At 60.7% G+C, this 21,471-nt stretch overlaps 1 protein-coding gene across 2 annotated transcripts in view; it reads left to right on the top strand.

Annotated features, from left to right (window-relative positions):
• Positions 1-20,782, top strand: part of SORCS2 (sortilin related VPS10 domain containing receptor 2) — a 179,215-nt gene extending 158,433 nt beyond the window's left edge. Inside the window, exons 15-27 of one of the 2 annotated variants that reach the window (XM_075544655.1) lie at positions 375-495; positions 1,196-1,329; positions 1,800-1,928; positions 2,961-3,132; positions 7,942-8,128; positions 9,064-9,197; positions 10,166-10,289; positions 10,781-10,893; positions 11,659-11,784; positions 13,517-13,616; positions 14,445-14,547; positions 18,323-18,426; positions 18,726-18,931. In XM_075544655.1, the coding sequence (XP_075400770.1) occupies positions 375-495; positions 1,196-1,329; positions 1,800-1,928; positions 2,961-3,132; positions 7,942-8,128; positions 9,064-9,197; positions 10,166-10,289; positions 10,781-10,893; positions 11,659-11,784; positions 13,517-13,616; positions 14,445-14,547; positions 18,323-18,426; positions 18,726-18,790 (1,612 nt within the window). In that variant the 3' untranslated portion in view covers positions 18,791-18,931. Of the gene's footprint in view, positions 1-374; positions 496-1,195; positions 1,330-1,799; positions 1,929-2,960; positions 3,133-7,941; positions 8,129-9,063; positions 9,198-10,165; positions 10,290-10,780; positions 10,894-11,658; positions 11,785-13,516; positions 13,617-14,444; positions 14,548-18,322; positions 18,427-18,725 lie in introns of both variants that reach the window. The other variant, XM_075544654.1, reaches the window with a different exon arrangement.
• The last annotated feature ends 689 nt before the right edge of the window (positions 20,783-21,471 follow it).

Here is a 21,471-nt window from a genome sequence, read left to right as displayed (position 1 = left end):
CTGGGTGTCCTGCCCTCTGCTCCACCCCTCTGCCCCTTACACTGACTCCTCAATGCCAGTGCCCTGAAAGAGGCTCTGGTAGCCCCTTCCCCTCCCTGTCTAAGCCAGGCTAGGCATATCCACACAGCACGGCACTCTCTGCCCATCCCCCATCCCAGAAGAGGCTGGCAGCCACACAGCCAGAACAGGCTGAGCCCCCACTGGGTGTCACTGGGCCTCATGTGCCCTGAACACAGGGTCTTCAGGGACAATATGGGGGCTGGGTGTCCATGTCCCAGACCCGGCTCCCCCTGACCCCAGGGACAGGCTATGGGTGGTCCACTCTCCAATGGGCAGGGCCCTCTGGGCAGCTAAGGGGCTCTCCCTGTCCACAGGGTCTTTGGTCACATCAGCTTCCGCTCTGACTGGGAGCTGGTCAAGGTGGACTTCCGGCCCTCCTTCCCCCGGCCATGCAGGGAGGATGACTACGATTCCTGGGAGCTCCGTGACCTGCAGGTGCGGGGGTGGGGGGGGTGAGGCTGCTGGGGTGCTGCCCCTCCCAGGAGTGGGGTGTTTCTGGGGGCCTTCTGGACACTTCCTCACTCCTGGGACTCACTCCATGATCCCCGGCAGACCCGCGTGGGCAGATATATTCAGAAGGTTCCAGAAGATCCCATCTCGGGAAGGAATACAGGGCAGTTCTATGGACCGAGTCACCCACCTTCCATCGCAAACACTGGACTGTTTCTCCAGGGACATGCACAGGGTCTCCTGGTGGGGGCTGGGGGTGGAAACAGGGGGCTCTGCTGTCCAAACTTGGGCATTCACACTGGGGGCTCAGGACCAAGGGCCCCCTAAGTGTCCTCATGCCGTCCCCTGGGCTGAGGGGAGGGTGGAGGTGGAAGGCCCTGCACTTCCCTCCTCCCTGTGGTCCCATGGCCCACTGGGGTGTGGACAGCCCTGTGGTCCCATGACCCACCGGAGAGTGGACTCAGCCCTGTGGTTCCATGACCCACCAGGGCGTGGACACAGCCCCATTGTCCTATGACCCACCGGAGCATGGACACAGTGGGTGCCCAGGGAGCCCCAGCTTGACCTCGGGGACTCTGTGTCCCCTGCCTCAGTTTACTCTTGTGGGAAGACCCGAGGTTCACAGTGATGTGGAGGCACTGACCCCTCTTGAGGCCACTGCTTACCTTGCCCCTTCCTGCCACAGGGCGAGCGCTGCCTCATGGGCCAGCAGAGAAGCTTCCGGAAGAGAAAGGCCACGTCCTGGTGCATCAAGGGGCGGAGCTTCACATCAGCCCTCACGTCCAGCGTGTGCGAGTGCAGGACTTCGGACTTCCGCTGGTGAGACAGCCCCTGGCCCCCCAACACCTCGGCCTCTGTGCAGGATGGTGGCCAGCTACCCCCAAACCACCCCTGCCCCCCGGTCCCACAGGACCGCTTAGGCCTCCTCAGGAGGGCCGGCTCCCCGGAGTCCTCCTGCTGGGTGGACACAGTGTAGACAGCTCATGGGGGCCTGCTCGTGGGAAGGGAGAGAAGGGGCAGGCAGGGCATCTTGGGCCCTCCCCACCCCTGAGCCCCCACTCTGCTCAGATGCCTCTGGAGCTGCCCTGGCCCACAAGGGACACCCCCATTCCTGGCTGGCCTCCCCACTAACCCACTCATACCTCCCCACCCACCACCACTGCTTTCCATACAGTGTCCCGCCCCACTCTCTCCTGTGGGACCTCCATCCTGGGCTCTGTGGGCTCCCTTCTGTTCCCCCACCTCCAAGCCCACCCCTTGACTGCGACCCTCTCCCTCTCTGCTCCCAGCGACTATGGGTTTGAGCGCGCCCTGGCCCCAGAGCCCAGCACCAGCAAGTGTCTGGCCAACTTCTGGTTTGACCCGTCATCCCCTCCGGACGGCTGTACCCTGGGGCAGACATACAGCACCAGCCCTGGGTGAGTGGACAGGGTGGGGGGGTGGTTCGCCTGGGGCGGGAGGGCGGCTGGAGTCCAGGGCATCCACAGTTGGGTGGTTATGCTGTCACAGAGCAGGGTCCGCGGCTGGTCTGAGCAGAGACCATCCTAAGTGCTGTCGGCTATGGGGGGTTGCACAGGACAGGGCCTCCTCCACCCGGTCCTGCTGAGCCTGCAAAGCCAGTCCCGGACCCACGCTCAATCCCCTGTGAGCCTGCAAAGCTGGGCCCCATACCTGGACCACTGTGAACCCGACCTGGGGCTGGTATGTCCTGGCACCTCCTCCAGGCAGCCTTCCTTGGCTATACCCTGGGCCGGCCTTGCCCTGTGGTCACCCTGGGCTCCCTTGTAACTTTGCTGCAACCCCTGGGAAGGGTCACAGGTGCTAGTCAGGCCCAGTGTCCCCTCCCCGCCAGGAGCCAACTGCCCCCACATTGATATAGCAGAGATAGCCACATTGCCCAGGGTCGCTGGGGTGCTGTGCCGACACCTTGGGGGCACCAGCCTCAGTCCCTCTGGCCCAGTCACCCCCAAACCTCTGCACCCACCATGACCACCACATCCGTGCTTCCCTCCCAGTCAGGGTCCCTGGGGCCTGATCTTACAAATGGTTTGACATCCCTGGGACCTTATGTGCCCCCCCGCCCCACCGCCGCCACATGCGGACAAGGTGTCTATGAGCCAGTGTGCAAGCCCGGGGATGCTGGGGAGTCAGCACAGGCCAGGATGGGCTCAAGGTGACCTCTGAGGAGTCTGGCCAGGCCAGGTTTGGGGAGGTCACAGGACACAGGTGGCTCCTCGGAGCTGGGCAGTGAAGGCAGGGCAGCTGGCAGCTGTTCGAGTCAGGGATCAGACAGGGAAGGTGACCTGGCCTCGGCTCCTGACCCCACCCCTCAGGCTTCCTTCTCCGAGTGGGACAGGGGAGGGATGGGGGCCGTGGGGGTCCTGGGGCCCAGTGTCTGAGTGCTGACGGCAACCCTGGCCCTGCTCTCCTCCCCGCTCTCCTGGCCACAGGTACCGGAAGGTGGCATCCAATGTGTGTGAGGGCGGTGTGGACCCTCAGCATGGTGCGGGGCCCCTCCAGTGTCCCCTCATGCCGCCCCGGGGCCTGCGTCTCAGCATCCTGGGCCAGGCCATGGCCGTGCAGCCAGGAGAGGATGTGTTGTTTGTGGTGCGGCAGGAGCAGGTGAGCACCTGGCCCTGGGCTTCCTGGTGCAGACCAGCCGTGGGTGAGTGGGTGGTAGCCCCGGGCTTCCTGGTGCAGACCAGTCGTGGTGAGGTGGAGTCAGGGTGCTGCCAGGGAGGCGCGTGTGAGGTGTGTGTGGCATGGTGTTGCTGTGTGTGTGTGAGGTGGTGTGATTCTGAGTGTGGTGTGTGTGCTGCACAGGGGCATCTGTGTGAGCATGTTGATGGTGTATCTAGGTGTAGCGTGTGAGTGTGTGTGTGAGGTATGTGGCTGTACAGTGTGCATCTCTTGTGTGTCAGTGTGTATGTGAGTGTGCATATGAATGTGTGACTGAAGTGTATGTGTGTGCGAGTGTGTGTATGTGTGTGAGTGTGGGGGGTGTGTTTATATTTGTTTCTGGCTTAACATATTTACTGGTGGGTGGACATTCTTAAAAGTTTTTACACCATCGATTGTATTAAGTTAGATCATTTGAAATCTTAAGAAAAACAGAAAGTCGTTAAGAAACAAGAGAACGCCTCTCATCTCGCTGCCCGAGGGGATTTCTGTCGTGTGTGCATGCGTGTGCCTGTCTGTCTCTAAAAGGCTGGAAGGATCTATACACATAGGATCTTCTCCGTCTTGTTTCTCCCCTTTGACACATTTTCTCGTGATTTAAGAACGACGTGCATTCATTGCAGAGTGTTGCAAGTGCTTTATTAAAACGTAAAGACGGTAAATACCAGCAGTGGCCCACCCCCCACCCAGGCAGTCACTGTTAATAACTGCACATCTCCCCCCCCCCCCCCATCTGAGAGCTTCCATGTGAGTGGCTCACATTAGCCCACGCTGTGCCCATGGGAAACTCCTGCTCTTGGGTGGCGTTCAGTGCGGCTTCGTGGGGCCCTTGGCTCTGTGGGCCGGGTGTCCGGTGAGCAGTGGGGGGGGGGGCAGGGGGGACAGGGATAAGCGGGGTTGGTGACCAAGTGCCCTTTGTTTACACATGCTGCTGGTGGTGGCAAGGGACCGGAAGGCCATGTATGCCATCGTCATGCACACATACCAGCCCTGGCCATGGCCAGCCCTGCTGTGGAGCCAAGGCCATACAGTTTCCAGTGTGGGGTTGTGTCCAGGCCTGGGGCTCTGTGGGCAGAGCCCAGCGCTGCCCGTCCCAGGCCAGTCCACCACCATGCTGGGTGGCTGGCCCATTGTGGTCCCCACAGCAGATCAGGCCCCCACCCAGCTCCTGGAGACACTTCTGGGAAAATGGCCCCCTGCTGTCCCCTAACGCTAGTCTACTGTGGACGATGTGACAGGGCCAGGATGGCCGGCACCTCAGCCCCATGGCAGCCCCCCACTCCCCTGCCGGGGCTGCCTTCTCTCTGCACCTGGTATACGTACCACATGGGGTGGGGGGAGGCAGCTGAGACAAAGTGGGGGAGCTGAGCAAAACTTGAGAGCAGACCCCATACACACCATGGTTGGAGGGGGCTGGGGATGCTCCCCAAAACATAAGGCAGGAGTATGTATGGGTGAGCACTCTACACTGTCACCTTCACACCCACACTCCTGAGACACACCTCATGCACACTCACCCATTCACTATGGCACCCTCAAACACACACACGCAGTACACTTGAACCCAGAGACACACAGTCTCAGTCACTCACCCAGCATCCACTGACGAGCACGCTCGTGAGCCCGCACGGTGACACACTCACACTCAATTCAAACACACAGCTACTCGTGCACACCTATACTCACATTCATGCTCACAAACACTCCTGCAATCAGCCACCCACCCTCTCATGCACAGACATCCACAGCCACACTTACACACTCACAGTCACACACTCGACCGTCACACTCATACACAGTCACACACTCACATTTACACACACTCCCACAGTCACACATTCATTCACACGCACAGCCACACCCCATCACACTGTCACACATCAGGCACCAGCTGTAGCCCTGCTGGGGCACCTGGCCTCCGGCTCACACAAATGAAGCACCTCAGGAGAGAAGCCTGCCACTGAGGCCGGGGCTGCCCAGCCCCTTGGGGCTCATGTTGACCCTCTATTCATGGGGAGGGCTCAGAGAGGGCACCATGGCCACTCCCTGTCAGTGGTGGGGGCCATCCCCCTGTCCCCAGTGCACGGCCACCCCTGCACCATGGGGCGAGACTGTGCCAGAGTTGGCTTCCAGACATAGAGCGCCAGGCCTTTTTCTGGACACACCTCTGAGGGGACGCAGAGCTGCACCGCATCCGCGCCCCTCACTAGCGCTGTGCAGGCCACCTGCTCTCAGCTCTGCCACTGAGACAACAGATGGACTTTAGTCCCCTCCACGCGAGAGACGTCCTCTCATCCCGGGTGGAAGCTGTGACCGTCCAGCAGCTCAGAGGGAGTGACACCGAGCCTCTGGCTTCAGCGAACGGATTCCAGTTTGCCCTGATGAGCTCCCGGCGCTTCCTGGCAGCCACGTTTCGGCGAACGGCCTGCAAGAGTTTGACCTGCGGAACTTGTTAGGGGCTGGCCCCCCGGGCCCGCCATGCACGGGCGAGGCTGAGCTTCTCTGGTCAGAAGCCATCAAGGCCGCCCACGGTGGACTCAGGCTGGCACAGAGCTCTATGCCAGTCTTCTCCTTCTACTTCTTTCTTCTCCCTTCTTCTTCTACTTGTGATCGTTGTGACCTTCCACCCCCACTTTCCGCTCCCCCTCCTGTTCTCACTACTCTCATGATTGGTCTTGAGGGGTTTATCTGTCCTGGATTCCATGTATTTCCAATTCTTATCTGTACCGGTGTACATGCTCTGGTCTAGAGGGATTTGTAAGGTAGAATTGGGATCATGATAGTGTATGGGGGGGGAGCATTAAAGAACTAGAGGAAAGTTGTATGTTTCATCATTGCTACACTGCGACCGGGCTGGCTTGTCTCCTCCCCGCAACCCTTCTGTAAGGGGGTGTCCAGTTGCCTACAGATGGGCTTTGGGTCTCCACTCCACACTCCCCCTCATTCACAATGATATGTTTTTTTGTTCTTTGATGCCTGATACCTGATCCTATCGACACCTCGTGATCACGCAGGCTGGTGTGCTTCTTCCATGTGGGCTTTGTTGCTTCCCTGCTAGATGGCCACTTGTTTGCCTTAAAGTTTTTAAGATCCCAGATGCTATGTCTTTTGATAGCTGGGCACCATCAGCTTTCTTCACCACACTTGCTGGGCCACGGAGTTCTCATTAAGCTTGGTTTCCCTTTTCATGCCCCTAACACCATGCCCCTCCGCTGAGCCCACATCTTCCAGCCTGGCCTTCCCTCACCATCCCTTTCTCCTCACTCCCCCACCCCCCACGCCATGTCCCCTTCTCTGCCTCTGCCTCCCCCTCACCACTGCCTGGTGCCCTCTCTCCCTCCTGGCCTCTCCTCCAGGCAGTCTGTCTATCTTCTGTGGAAGCACTTTGGCTCTCTGACCCGTGGCTCCCCTGTGGTCAGCACAGCGGTGGTGATGGAGGCCCCAGCAGAAGGCTCCCAGGTGTACTGCTCACCATCACTGTGTGTTGATAGTACATCTACCTTCTCAGCCACCAAGTGCCCAGACTAGACACTGCCGCCATGTTGCCTGATCCCGGAGATGCCTGTACCCACCATTGGCAGTCTCGATGCCTGTGCTCAGGCTCGTTCATGGCAGTTTCTGCATCTCCTGGAATCAGGGGCGATGTCACCGTCCACCTCAGAAGGAAGGGTTGTCAGGTTCCCATGGCAGATCTTATTGAGGTGGCAGAAGTAGCCAGGACCAACCCCGGCCGGAACATGACTGTCTTGGAGTGGAAGGATGAGCAATCCCTGCTGAGAGGTGGGGTCCCCCAGGAGAAGAGCAGCGATCCCAGCCAGAGAGCAGTGGATGGGGCTGGGTCGCTCTCCTGGGCTCTCAGCTACTGGGAGGCCACTCCAGAGAGCGCATCACGTGATCTGCTTCCACAGCAGATTGTGGGTCCAAGCAAGACGGAGTCCTGGACAAGTCTAGCCTTCTCCCCGTTTCACGATGTGAGGCTCTCAGTTTGATCTTCGTCAGCAAGGGCTGCCAGCCCCCCTCATTTCCACAGTCAGAGTCTCTGAACGAGGGACTTTGTGACCAGGAAGGAGCGTCACCAGTTGTTTAGAACAAGAACAGCAGCTTCGCTTAGCAGCCCCATGCCTCTGTGGGGTAGGGTGCTGGGGGACATGGACCCTGGCGTGGACGCTGTGGGACGTGGACACTGCTTGAGCACCAGGTCATCGTCGTGCTTTTCCTGAAGCGTCTCCCACAACACCCTGACTCAGCACCGACTGCCAACATGCAGAGGAGGTGCAGCTTTGTGTCTGGCCCTCCGCCCATATCACCAGCAATGTCTGCACCTCTGACGAGGTCCCTCCTGCTTCGTCGTTTGGCTGTCACTTTCTGTGGGGCACGGAAGACACGGTCTTCGTGTGTGAGGGTCAACAGGATAGATGGGTGTGACACTGTGAGCCACAGCGGTGCCGGGTCCTCCTTCCCATGCTGTGTGAGCACCTCTAACCCCACGGCCACGGTCACACTTCTCCTTTGCCCCTCCGTGAAGAGCGGGTGGGGGAGGGAGGGAAGGAGACAAAGCAGGTGGGAGAGAATGAGGGAGGGAGGGAATGAAGGAGTGTGTGAAGGAGTGAGGGATGGAGGAAGAGGAGGAGTGTGAGGGAGGAAGGGAGAGAAAGGAGGAAGAAGGGAGAGAAAGGAGGAGGAAGGGAGGGACTCCTCCGTAGCACTTGCATTGTGGCCTCTGCTAAGTGGCCTCACAATGTTTCCCTGCAGGGCGATGTTCTGACCACCAAGTACCAGGTTGACCTCGGGGACGGCTTCAAGGCCATGTACGTAAACCTCACGCAGAGCGGAGAGCTTGTGCGGCACCGCTACGAGAGCCCGGGCGTGTACCGCGTGTCTGTGCGGGCTGAGAACGCGGCTGGGCAGGACGAGGCCGTGCTCTTCGTCCAGGTGAACTGTAAGTCTGTTGCCCTGGGACGTGCGGGGGGCGGGGGACAGGGAGGCCCTCAGGGCTGCTGCAACTCAGGGCCCTCATGACAGCCACCCCTAGTGATCTGCAGAGTGGTGGTGTGATGGTGTGGTGATGGCAGTGATGGTGGTGTGATGGTGTGATGGTGATGGCAGTGATGGTGGTGTGATGGTGTGGTGGTGATGGCGGTGATGGTGGTGTGATGGTGTGGTGGTGATGGCGGTGATGGTGGTGTGATGGTGTGGCGGTGATGGTGGTGTGATGGTGTGGTGGTGATGGCGGTGATGGTGGTGTGATGGTGGTGGTGATGGCAGTGATGGTGGTGTGATGGTGTGGTGGTGATGGCAGTGATGGTGGTGTGATGGTGTGGTGGTGATGGCAGTGATGGTGGTGTGATGGTGTGGTGGTGATGGCAGTGATGGTGGTGTGATGGTGTGGTGGTGATGGCAGTGATGGTGGTGTGATGGTGGTAGTGATGATGATGGTGTAAATAGTGATGATGGTGGTGTACTTGATGTCGTTGGGGAGGGTGTGGTAATGGTAGTGATGGTGATGGTGGAGGTGGTAGAGGTGGAAGTAGACGTGAATGTGATGGTAGTGGTAGTGGTGTAGTTGATGATGGTGGTAGTTGGTGGTGATGATGGTGCTGGTGGAGGTGGTAAGGTGGCATAGTTGGTGAGGGTATAAATGGAGATAACCATGATGATGGTGGAGGTGGTGATAGTAGTGATAATGATGGGGGTGGTGTGGTTGGCGGGGTGTGGTGGTGATGATAGGAGGTGATGATAGTGGAGCGGGTGCAGGTGGTAGAGGTGATGGGGGTGGTGGGAGTGAACTTGGTGTGGTCACGGATCAATAAGAAGCCTCTGAAGTGCCCCTGTCTCTATGCCTACTGACTGCCAGCCTGTCTCTGGTCCCTGCAGCCCCCCTGCAAGCCCTCTACCTGGAAGTGGTCCCTGTCATCGGCATCAATGAGGAGGTGAACCTCACGGCAGTGCTGCTGCCTCTGAATCCAAACCTCACCGTCTTCTACTGGTGGATCGCACACAGCCTGCAGGTGTGCTGGCTGTGCCCTCTCGACCCTCCCCTGATTGGTGCAGGGAGGACCCTGTGAGCCCGCCTGGCACATGGCTCAGGTGCCCCACTCTCCCTCACTGGGCCCCATGCTGGCTGAGCACAGTAGACACTGGGGGATCTGGGCCAGACCCCCTTGGACCCCCTTCTTCTCAATTAGGGCAGGTATCCTGGGGGCGGGCAGGAGAGGTGTCTGGAAGCCATTACAGTGGGTGTCAGGGGAGGGCTATTTGGTGGTGGAAGGGTCCCTGGGGCTGGTCTCAGAGGTCCTGTTCAGAGACTTGGACCCTGTGAGCAGTGGGGATCCTGGGACGGTTCTTGAGCAGATGAGTGCCTGAGTCACAAGACTGAGGTCCTCTAATGGCTTTGCAGGGCGGGCCTGTGGACCTCCCCTGATGCAGCAGACCCCAGCCAGCCTCAGGAGAGAGGGATCGATCACAGCCTCTGGCTGTGTCTCCCTAGAACAGGGAGGGAAAGGCCTGCACTCTGGGATCCAGACTCTGCTCAGCAAGGTCCCACTGAGCGCTTTAGGGTTCCCGCACTGCCCTGGTCCCTGGTCCTATCTGCTGTGGTGCCTTCCTGCTCCTCAGGAGCTGCTGCTGCCCACCATACCTGTCCCCACTCTCACAGTGTGCCCACCTGAGCTGAATGCCAGGCACTAAGGATGGCACTGGGGTTCACACCTGCAGGGGTTTCACTGGCCCCCACAGCAGGCCCCGGAGAGGCCACATAGCAGGGGCTAGGCTAGTGTCCTGGAGGCAGGGCGCTGGGAGGCCTACACCACGCTGGGGTCACCAAGTGAATCCCCATTTTAACTGGGAAGTGGGGTGTCTTTGGGGTGTTCTCATGCTCCCTGCGTCCCAGCCTACCCTCACCCATCCCCTGGGCCCTGACTCTCCCATGCCCCTGCTGTCCCTCAGGCCTTGACCTGTCTGTGCCTCCCATCCCCAGCCCCTGCTGTCCCTGGAGAGCTCAGTGACCACTCGGTTTGCAGAGGCGGGAGATGTGCGGGTGACAGTGCAGGCTGCCTGTGGCAGCTCCGTGCTGCAGGACTCCAGGGTGATCCGTGTGCTGGGTAAGTCCGTGCCCCAAGACCCCCAGGCTCCCCTATTACACACCGAGAGCAGGGGGTGCAGGGGGAAGGAGTGGAGGGGTGCCCACTGTCTGCTGTTCAGAGAAATGGGAGGGAGGGAAGGAGGGCAGGCCCTCTGTGGTCACTGGGCTCTGCATCTGCTTGGGGACCAGACTGGGGACAGCAGGGGGTGGGCAGCCCTCAGGAGCCCAGGAAGCTTGTCTCTCAGAGATGGTGGACAATCAGCATGGCTGACACTGTCCCCTCACAGTGCTGTCACTGGATTTTTGATGGTCAGAGCCATCAGTGTCCTTGCTGACAGGTGGGCAGAGGGCCTGCGGGTACCATCCCAAGCCATTGGGTCCACAGCAGGGGCCGTGAGCTGCTGGATAAGATGATGGGGTGGTGGCCAGGAGCTCTGAAATGGTGGTCCTTCCCCCATGAGGCCCTCACAGAGCCACACCGGGCTGACTGCCGTCTCTGCTTCCTCCCAGACCAGTTCCAGGTGGTGCCCCTGAGGTTTTCCAAGGACCTGGATGCCCACAACCCCAACATCCCCGAGTGGAGGGAGGACGTCGGCCTGGGGGTCACCCGGCTCGTGTCTAAGGTGCCCGAGGGTTGCCCACTGGGGGGCCAGTCTGTCACCACTGACCACCTGGATGGCACCCAGGGACTCAGAGCTGAGTTGTCTTCCCAGCAGGGTGGGGACCACACCCCACAGCCCCACCAACCATAGTCCCCGAGCCCCGCAGTCGGCGTGAACTTAGAGCCCTTTACTGAGTGGCCTTCTGGCCTGGCCACGGGCCATGGGGGTGACTGCCCAAGCAGCTGCCCAGCAGAGTATGAGCAGGAGCAGCCCTGGGCAGGGTGGCAGGTGGGTTGCAGACACCCAAGGCCCTGGGTGCCCCAGGAGAGAAAGCCCAATCCCAGAGGGCATCCCAGGCTCCCACTGCATGAGGCCAATGGTGTGTTGGGTATTGAAGGAGGGGTAGAAGCTTGTAGGGTGGGGGTGGGGCTTCCAGGCCCCAGAGGGACAAGCAGAGCCATTGTCTGCTATGTTGCCGGTCTGGCCTGCATTGGGGGACTCGGGAGGGGCCGGGGGCAGCAGGACCACAAGGCTGAGCCTTTACTTAGCTTGTCACCTTGGGACCTGCTACCTGTTGCCACAGGGTGAGGGGGCCCAGGAAGGAGGTGAAGGGGGCCCTGCTGGGCAGCAGGACCTTGGGGCCCATGCCCTGGTGTGTAGGCTCAGGGAGGCTTGTCCCCCAGGGGACCCGACAAGGACAGCTGAGTGCAGGGAGGGTGTAGCTGAGGTCACAGTGTGACAAGGACAGGTGGCATCTAGCCTGACCCATGTACCTGGGTCCCACAGGAGACCAGTGTCCCCGAGGAGCTGCTGGTGACCGTGGTGAAGCCCGGGCTGCCCACTGTGGCCGACCTGTATGTGCTCCTGCCTCCTCCTCGGCCTACCAGGAAGAGGAGTCTCACAGATGACAAGGTAGTGGCTCTCATAGCCCTGCTGCCCTCAGGCCTCAGGGGCTCAGCCCCCGCCAATCTGGGGGCTCAGCCCCCACCAACTGGGAGCTCAGTCCCAGCCAACCGGGGGGCTCAGCCCCAGCCAGACATGAATCTCCGTGTGCATGCAGAGGGCTGGCTCACGATCACACGTCTCATCCCAGGGAGGACCAAGGAGCTCTTCTCAAATACCAATCCATCGTCTGTGGGCAGAACTTGCCCTAGGGAACGCCTCTTTGCTCTGTAGGTTGCTGATTGATTGCTATACTGATCACATTGCATTATGGGAAGTAATTACAGTCCATTACATTTCATAGCTTTATGTCAGGTTATGTTGTATCTGGTTATGGGGGGTTCACGACCTTACATTCAATTACCACAAAACCCAGATGCGCTGCCATCCCATCCTGAGTCACGCGGACTCACAACCGCTGTGGGTTCCTGAGACTGTAACTGTTGACAGGAGGGAACACCCAGTCCCACCCAGCGGCTGGTGGTTCCAAACAGCCCACCATGCAGATCACAGCTGCACCGGTACACATGCAGCACTAGCACCCAGCATCGCGGTACATTAAGCGATTGAGAGAGGTCACATTGCAATGCACTGGGATGGGTGACCACATTGCGTGACGTCATGTGAAGGGAGGTTAGGTAACCTTACAGGAAAGTGTGCTATGTAAGAGCTTCAATTACGAAGGGCCATTACACAACCTTGTCTGGTCGTGCGGGTCCACTCCGTACGGAATGTGATTACCCTGCATTACACCACATGGTTAGGGGTCATCCAGTTGGTCCCGACCTAAGTGACTCCATATGCAGCACATGGACACACTGCCCTGTCCTGCTCCATTCCCCAGTCGTTCTGCAGCCACGGTACCAGTCCATCTCCTGAACGCCCCCTCCCCCCGTCTCTCACCGCCCGTCCCCTTTACCAAAAAGGACGTCCTCCAGGGACGGTCTCTCCTGACAACGCGCCCAACACACTCAAGAGGAAGTCTGTCATCTCTGTCTCTGAGGGACACTGGGGCCTTACTTCTTCCAACATAGACTAGTCTATCCTCCGGCCACCCAGGGGCCGTCCAGGATGTCTCTCCAGCCCCACAGTTCCAATGTGTCCATTCTTCATCCTCCCTTCGTCAGCATCCAGCTTTCAGTTTCTGCGAGGCAAACATGTTCCATGACACTATGTTACAGAGGGTGATCACATCCCTTCACATGATGGGACAAGTCTGGGTGGTGATAGAATTATATGACATTTAAGTGACATTACGGAGGGCCTCTTACTTCATAATGTAATTGGTGGGGCTGCAGACAATGCGTTTGTGAGTGTGATTATTCAATAGTGCATTAAAACCAGTTACATTCCAGAGCAAGGCCACATTTCAATGTGGAGGCCTTTTGTTATGGACGGTGCCCACTGCACCTGCGGAGTGTGTTGGAATCACATGACGAAGCAATGAAGCTGAGCTGCTAGCCGGAGGACGGGCTGTCCCCCCACCTCCAAGGCACCGCAGAAGAAAGGCCTGGCAGTCACTCCTGTGAAACTGCAGCCTAGAAACCCTGGAATTGGCCTGACAGCTTCCAGCACCAACCTGGGCACTGAGTCATACTGTGGCCCACCCACCAGCCCTGACCCCTGCCCACCAGCCCCAACTCTGCCCGCCAGCCCTGCCTGTGGCTCCAGAGGCTCTGCTCAGCCCCCTCTCTGCTTTCAGAGGGTCCTGGCCATCCAGCAGGTGCTGAAGGCCCAGAGGATCAGCTTCATCCTGCGTGGTGGGGTCCGCGTCCTGGTGGCCTTGCGGGACGTGGACACAGGTGAGAGGGGCCACTTCACCCACACATGGGTTAGGCCTTTACCTGTAAGCAAGAATCTCAGCAGACACCCTCTTTCTCCCCAGTTCCCTTTGCTTAAAGGGGCACTGTGGCCGCAGGAGATCTGGCAGACCCAGGCCCTCCGCGCCCACACACAGGTCTATCGGCCCAGGACAGTGACCCCTGGCCCCACCCCGAGTGTCCCTTGTCTCTCCAGGACTGGCCTGCCCTCCTGGGACATGGCCGCATCACTGTCCCCAATGTGCTCTGTGCTGCTCAGACACTCCCGGGGGACTTTGAGGGCCAGCCCCTCCTTTCCTCAGTCATCAGGCTAAATGTCCATTTCAGGGTGTGGCCCCAGAGGCAGGCTCTCTGGGTTCCAGGTGCAGGTTCTGGGCCCCAGGGGCAGGTTCTCTGGGTTCCAGGTACAGGCTCTGGGCCCCAAGGGTAGGCTCTGCGCCCCAGGGACAGTCTTTCCAGGCACCAGGGACAGGCTCTCTGGGTTCCAGGCACAGGCTCTGCGCCCCAGGGACAGTCCCTCCAGGCACCAGGGACAGGCTCTCTGGCTCCCAGGGATAGCCTCTCTGTGGCTCTCAGGGGACCCTGTCTGCCTCACACCGCTCACCTCTGGGGGCCTGTAGGCTCTCTTCTCCCCTGGTGTGTTACCCTGAGCGTTGTTTGTGAAAGGTCTAGGTTCAGGCCCATCTACTGCACTTTGACCTCGTGACCATGACAAAGACACCCGCCCCCCCCCCCACCGGGCACAGGACTCACCCACTCCGGGTTCACAGGGCTCTGCCCCTCACCCCACTGACAGCTGCTTGTCCACAGGCTCCCGGCATCTGGGCGGTGGTGGAGGCTACTGGGTAGTGGCCGTCCTCTTTGTCGCGGGACTGTTTGCCCTGGGAGCCTTTATCCTGTACAAGTTCAAGAGGTAAGGATCCCACTGGCCTGGCATGGGCACGGGGCGCAGGTGGGCATGAAGTGGGGGGGCTGTGTGCTTGCCTGGGGGTTCCTCCAGCCTCTTCCCTCCCCCACTCCAGAGCACACAGGCTGTGGCTCCCGGACAGACACTGCTGCTCACCCCGCAGATGTCTGCCCCTCCCATCTGCTGGCTCCCAGCTGCACCCCTAGCCCCACGCCAATCTCAGGAGGCCCAGATCCCATTCCCCAGACTGGGGGCAGGCTGCTGGGGGGGGTGGGGCGCTTCCCAAGGTCAAGGTGAAGGCTGTAGGTTTGCTACCAGCAGACCCTGCCCTGTGCCTCCTCAGTAACTCCCTCTGGGTCCCAGGGGTGCAGATGGGGTGCCGCAGGGACCCTGGTGGAAGTGGGGTGGGGGCCAGGGGGCCAGCGAGGGCTCCAGCTGTCCTCCAGACACACCCACTCCTCATCTGTGAAGTGGGTGTGGCCACCTGCCCCACTGATGGTTGAGGGGGTGCCTCAGACAGGGAGCTGCCCCCTGGACTGAGGCCGGGAGCCCAGGAGCACAGGGGTCTGCAGCCGTGACCTGTTGTTCCTCCTGCTGCTGGCTGAGCTCGGGGTAGCCCCTCCCCCCTGTGCTGGTGCGGACCCGCCAAGGCTCATGTCATTTTCAGTCTGTCTGGTAGGTCTGTGCCCCGTGCCCCTCTGGGGGTCTGGGGCAGTACTCTCCAGGGCAGCATGCCAGTGGGACTACTCTCAGCAGCTCGGAGGATGGGGTGCCCACTGGCAATTGGAGGGGTCATCTGAGGGGTTCAGTGGGCAGGGGGGCTGAGCTAGTCTGAGAGTCTAGGGGTCTTGGTGGGAAGTGGCAGGGCTGAGTGATTGGAGAGCCTTTGGGGCTCCATGGAAACAGTAGGGGGGCTGAGCAGTGGGAGAGCCGGGGGCTCCCCGAGGAGGTGAGGTCTGAGTGGAGACCCTGAAGCGGAGGGGGAGATTGCCGGCAGAAGTTGGAGCAGAGCACAGCCAGGCTGGGCCTTCCTGACCCACAGGCATTCAGACACTGGTTCCTAAGGGTGCCCACCTGGAGGTGCACACAGCCCCTCTGAGGGTGGGCATGGGCATCCCTCAGCCTCACTGCCCCCTGGATGTAGGACTGGCCACAGCCAGGCAGTGGCCGCAGTGGTTGCAGGTCTGTGGGACCAGTGCTCACTGGGACTCTAGTCGGCCGTCAGACTCCAGTCAGCTCTGGGTGCTTGCCCCTCAGGCCTCAGGATGACCTCACGGACCAGAGGGTCTCAGTCTGCAGAGGTGCCTAGGGGCAGGGTCACACTGAAGTCGTGCCAGGGACTGTACTTGGCTCCCACTGGCTCTGCCCGGGTTGCTCAGTAACTCACCTCCCACCCTCCCCACCCCATCCTCACGGTCTGCCCTAAAACACACAGGTTTGGGGTCCAGGTGGATGGTGGGGGGTGGCCTGAGAGGACAGTGCTAGGGAGAACCCTTAACAGAGCCTCTGTATCCCCACCTGTGAAACAAGGGGGTCGCTCGGGCAGCTAGGGAAGCTAGGACCCACCCTGACCGGCTGTGCCCCCCCACCGCAGGGTGGGCTGCGGTGCCCAGCCTGCAGAGAACAGGGGTCCTCGTCACAGCAGGCGGGCAGTGGACTTGACCGACCAACTTGCAGCCTCAGCACAGGGGTGGCAGAAACACCTAACCTGGTACTGAGTAGCTGGCACTCCGTGTCCCTGCCCGACTGGGTCTGGCTAGTGGCAGAAGCCCCTTCGTGTGATGGGACCCTGGGGAGCGGGGTGGAGGGACTTCCTCCAGCACACACTGAGATCAGCCCCCTTCTCCAGTCTCCGAGGCCCCTGGGCCTGGCTTTCAAAGCCCCATTTGCGTCAGCTGATCCGTCTCTAAGTCCTGGAAGGGGTGTGGGTGGGGTGACGGCCCATGAACTCCTTGCAGCACCCTGCTCCCCAGGATGCCATCAGCAGCAGACAGAAAGCCCAGCAGATAGAGGGCAGCCCCACCCCGGCACATAGGGACAGTGCTGCCAGGCGGCCAGCTGGCCAAGACTGGAGCCACGGACACCATGCACAACAGGGAGGACAGGCCACTGGCCAGTGGCAGTGACCCCCTACGGAGGGGACGCCACGTTGTCTGGTGTTGACTGGCAGCGTCATGGTTACAAGCTGGGCTGCAATCTGTAAGGCCCACCAGCCCCTTGGGGGGTTCAGACTGGTTTCTCCACGCATCAGAAGTTGGTCTCTGGAACCCACAGGGGCCATGAGTAGGTGTCTACTTGATGGCCATGAGTTTGGTTTGAGCTTTTGGGTAAGAACCAGTGTACAGAGCGGCGAAGGAGTGAGTGTCCCCCAGGTCCACAGACTCAGATGGACCAGACAAAGGCTTCCCACTGACTGTCGAAGCCTGCCCTGAGGTCCACGGGAGACCGGAAGCCCGCAGGGACCACCTACTGGCAGGAGAGCCGATGCAGGGCTGGGAAACAGGGCCGCGGGGGCTTTACAGTCTCGCTCCAGAGCATAAGACAGACTCCTTGACATCCCACCCCGAGCGGATTCACAGACCCTGGCAGCATAGCAGGTGACTCTCAGGGCTGCATCCTGCCCGGCCCGCAGTTCAAGCCCACCAGCCGCCCCATGGAAGAAAGGCGAGACTACTGCTCCCATTGAGACTGGCAGTTCTGCTCTGTCCTGTGGGACCACCCTGAATAGCTCATCGGAGAGGCTCAAGGGCCAAGGTGAGCAGGCGGAGGACAGGACCCAGGTGACTTGGTGCGAGGGACTGCGAGGAAGGAACCGCGGATGGAGGACGAGGACCGCCAAGTGTTCAAGTGCACATCCGGGTCCCAGGAGGAAAGAGAGGAGCAGTCGAACATCCGGGGTCCCTGGGGTCCCAGGAGGAGAGAGGAGCAGAGCAAACCGTGGAAGGAGAAGCGGTCGAAGAAGGGCCCCGCCTGGCCCTGCAGCTCGGGCAGTGGCCTTTCCTCCCAGAGCCTCCCGCCCTCCCCTGGAAAACAGGAGGAGGAAGGAGGTGGGAGAGGGTGAGAGAAGAGCTAGATCCTACAGGGAAACCAGGAACCAATCTGCTTTGGAAAAGGACAGCCAGGATGCGCTTCAGAGGCCAGGCGGGTGAAACCATGGTTCACGGCCCTGGACAGGCCGCCGGGAGGGTGTCCTTGCTAAAAAGACTGCATGGTTAGTAGAGGGGGTGACTGTGGAGATGGGGGAGGCCCTGTGTGACTGCCCAACATAGTACCCACAACCGTGGGCTCTGACACACCGAGAGACTGGTGGCGGCATGTCATGTCCAGTTGTGGGCGGGTGGCCGTGAGCTGTGGGGTTGGCGGGGTGGGGTGGGATGGGGTGCAGTCTCAGCATGAGTGGCTGCAGGAGGGAGCCCAGTAAGACACCTCTCTGGACCTACAGCTGGAGAGCTTCGCAGGGGTCGGGGACCAGGCCTCACCCACAGCCCTGCCCCGGTGGGAACGGCAAGACATGCAGGTCCTCGCCAGGCTGGACCAAGTGCACTGAGATCCAGGTGGCAGGATGTCCCCACTGGCAAGGGGACCCTCGGTGCCCTGGGAGAAGGCAAGGGTGGCCTGTGAAGGCACAGTCACCTCTTCTCCACCCTCAGGCTCCACGTCCTGCTCACAGTGTACGGACAGGTCCAACCTCCATGCCAGCCCAGCCCCCGAGGGGACCCTCACAGCCAGAGCAGGTCCCAGGGCCCGAGGGCTCGCCCTGACCCCGCCCCATGCCCGGCAGGAAACGCCCTGGCAGGACTGTGTACGCGCAGATGCACAATGAGAAGGAGCAGGAGATGACCAGCCCTGTGAGCCACAGCGAGGACGCCCAGGGCACTGGGCAGGGTGAGAGTGGGGGGCCTGCTGCGAAGGGGCAATGGGGCCACGTCCCACACTTCACACAGAGGACACATACACGTGTGCTGTAAAAACCTCAAACCCCCTCCCAAGTTAACCTGCTGAGTGGGCTATTGATGTGGGCACACAGTAGGCTGGCAAATGCATGTCATCGCATGGGGTCACTATCACCACTTACCGTAGATGACTTGGCGGCAGGTGGTTAGACCACATGGGAGGCTCCCCTCTGTGTTCCCATTTGTGCTCCAGCCCCGGGGCGGCACTCACGTGGGCTCCCTCTGTCCCAGGCAACCATTCGGGCGTGGTCCTGAGCATCAACTCCCGAGAGATGCACAGCTACCTGGTCAGCTGATGCCACCCCCGGACTCTCCTCACTGTTGTGTCCCTCCTGGGGAGGCCACCCTTGAGGGCCGACAGAAGCTCCTCCTCGGTCCAGCCCCACCGCCCACTCACCAGATGGGCTCAGAGCTGTGGCTTGGACACCGCATCCCCTGGACGCACCAGACGCCAGACACCTGGACAGCACGGCTGCTCTGGTCACCCAGCTGCGCTCCCGCCCCTGCCCCCGGAAGCTCGGCTGAGGCTGGCCGCGCTCCCCTCCAGGGTCTAGGGTGTTAGGTACCCTGAGTTCCCACTTGCTGCTCCAGACTGTAGGGGTGGCTGAGGGGCCCTATCCTTGCTCTCCCTCAGCCCTGCCCCACCCCACTGACCCTCCTGACGGCTGCGCCCCACCTCTCATGCCCCCTCTATCTAGCCTGTCCACCAGGGAGGGTCTCTGGGGCGTCGTGGTTACGAGTTGGGCTGCTAGCTGCAAATTCGTCAGTTTGAAACCACCAGCTGCTCTGAGGGAGAAAGAGGAGGCTCTCTGCTCCTGGGGTGCTCAGAGTCCCAGAAGTCCATAGGGATGGTTCCATCCTGCCCTCTAGGGTTCGCTGTGAGTCCGGGTGACTGGGTGGCGAGGAGGGGCCTGTCTGGGGTGTGTGAACTGGAGCAGCTCCCGGCGGCGGCTTTGCTGGCCGTTCATCCTTGGGAGCTCCTTGCACGGTGCCCAGGCTTCCTCCTCCTGCCGTCCTCCCCACAGAAGCCCCCGCGTGTCCCACTGCAGCCTGCGGGCTGCACCCTCCCAGGCTCCTCTGCCAGGGCAGGGGCCTTAAGAGGCACCCCACGTTCTGCTCTTCCGAGCAGCCAAGAGAGGTCCAGGGACCATGCCTCCAGTTGAAAATGGGGAAACTGAGGCACACCCGTGAGACAGGATACCCCTCTGCTTACCCCCTCCATGCTGGAAATGGGCCCCCAGGTGCCTGCCGTTGTCGGGAGCCAGGGCTGGTTCTGACTGCAGGGACCCCACACCTTGCAAAGGGATGCGCCCTCCTCCCTGCCCTGACTGCTCCTCGCCCCCCTCCTCCTGCTTCTCCTACCCCTCACCCCACAGGACCGCTATGGTCCCTCCATCAAGGAAGGCAGCCTCAGAGTTGTCCTGGGAGTCCTCTCCTTCCTCTCCCCCATAAGGTGGCCCTACCCCTTCCTCTCTGAGGTAGAGAGGAAGGTCCTGCGGCGGGAGGGGGCACTGAACACCCCATCCATGTGAGCCCCCAGCTCAGTGCCCGCAGCCACAGGGTCTCGCTGTGCTCCTGGTGGACCCCCTCAAATCCTGTGGGCCCTGGTGAGGGGCCAGGAGTAGTGGAGAGCCGGTCAGGCAGGCCCGGGGATTGGCTGTGTTCCCTGGGGCCCTCACGGTAGCCCCCACTCACCTGCTCATGGTCTTCCAAAAACACAACCCAGGGGCCCCTGCCTCTCACCTGCTCACAGCTCTTAGCAGGACCCCCCACCCCAGCACTCTAACCCCTTATGTGTGAGACACCTGAGCCAACACACTCCAGGTCTGAAGTCATCATAGAATCTTCTAGAAATACCACTCTCCCCACCCCCAGCTTGCCAGGGCCTGTGGGTGGGTGACCAAGTCAGGTCTTGGGCCCTTGAGACCACCCCTCTCAGCTGTGTGGTCCCTCAGTGGCCTGTGTTCTCTGGCACGTCATGTGGTTACCACTTTTAAAGCCCCTGGGGCGGGGCTGCTCCTGATGCAGCCTTAGTTGTGCCCCCCCCATTACGCCAGCCCCCAGGAAGGGAAGCGGGTGGGTGGCTGCACCTGCAATGTACAGGGAGCTAGAGACGCCTGGGGCTGACCTCATCTGCTGGAAGCCCTTGCGGGGCATCCCGGGGGCGGAGTCGGGGGCGATTGCACACCCTTGGCGTCTGTGCACATAACAAGTTGTGGTGCAGTCTTTCTTATGTTTCCTTTTTAAAGACCAATAAATCCTTTGTGATGCTTTTAACAAAGATGAAATGGGCCTGGGATGCTTCTGCCTTACTGCCGCTGTCCCTGTCTGTGCTCCGCCTTGGGGCACAGCCGAGGGGCACCGCCTGCCGGGCCGGCACCAGCCTCACAGTCCTGGCTCCCTGGCTCCCGCAGGGCTGCCCTGTTTCCTGGAGGTCTCTCTCTGCTCCTCACTGCACTGACATCCAGGGCTTCGAACCACCAGGTCCAAGGTCCAAACCCGCCTGCTGCTCTACGAGAGAAGACGGCTTCTGCTCCCATAGTTTCTGTCTCTTTGAACCCCGTGGGGCGGTTCCACACTGTCCCCCAGGGTTGCTGTAAGTTGTTTTAGTTTCTGGCTTTACCTACCCTGATGTCCGACACTCTGATGTCCGACTCTGCCCCTGCCTGGTTACTTGTCAAAGGCGAAGCAAGGCCATATCGCTGTCCAGGGGACTTGTATGGGGGGCAGCAGAGGGGCCAGTTCCCTGGCAAGTGCCCTTCCATGGTTGGCCACCAGGAGGGGACTTGGCCCTGGCTGCCTGCCACTGTCCATCAGCTTTCTGAACAAGGCCTCACCTGAGGGGTGACGGCCCAGGCCCTGGGGGCCTCGAGTGCCTGGCTCTGAAGAGCGGGGCCAGGCTCCCAGGCTGCTCTTGTGCTCATTCTTGGTGTCCAAGAGAGCAGACCGCTGACCCACCTGTGCCCACCCCCCAGCA

The sequence above is a fragment of the Tenrec ecaudatus genome, chromosome 3, assembly GCF_050624435.1.
Source record: "Tenrec ecaudatus isolate mTenEca1 chromosome 3, mTenEca1.hap1, whole genome shotgun sequence".
NCBI lineage: Eukaryota > Metazoa > Chordata > Mammalia > Afrosoricida > Tenrecidae > Tenrec > Tenrec ecaudatus.
Note: the sequence above shows the minus strand (reverse complement) of the source record. Positions and strands in the feature narration are given on the sequence as shown.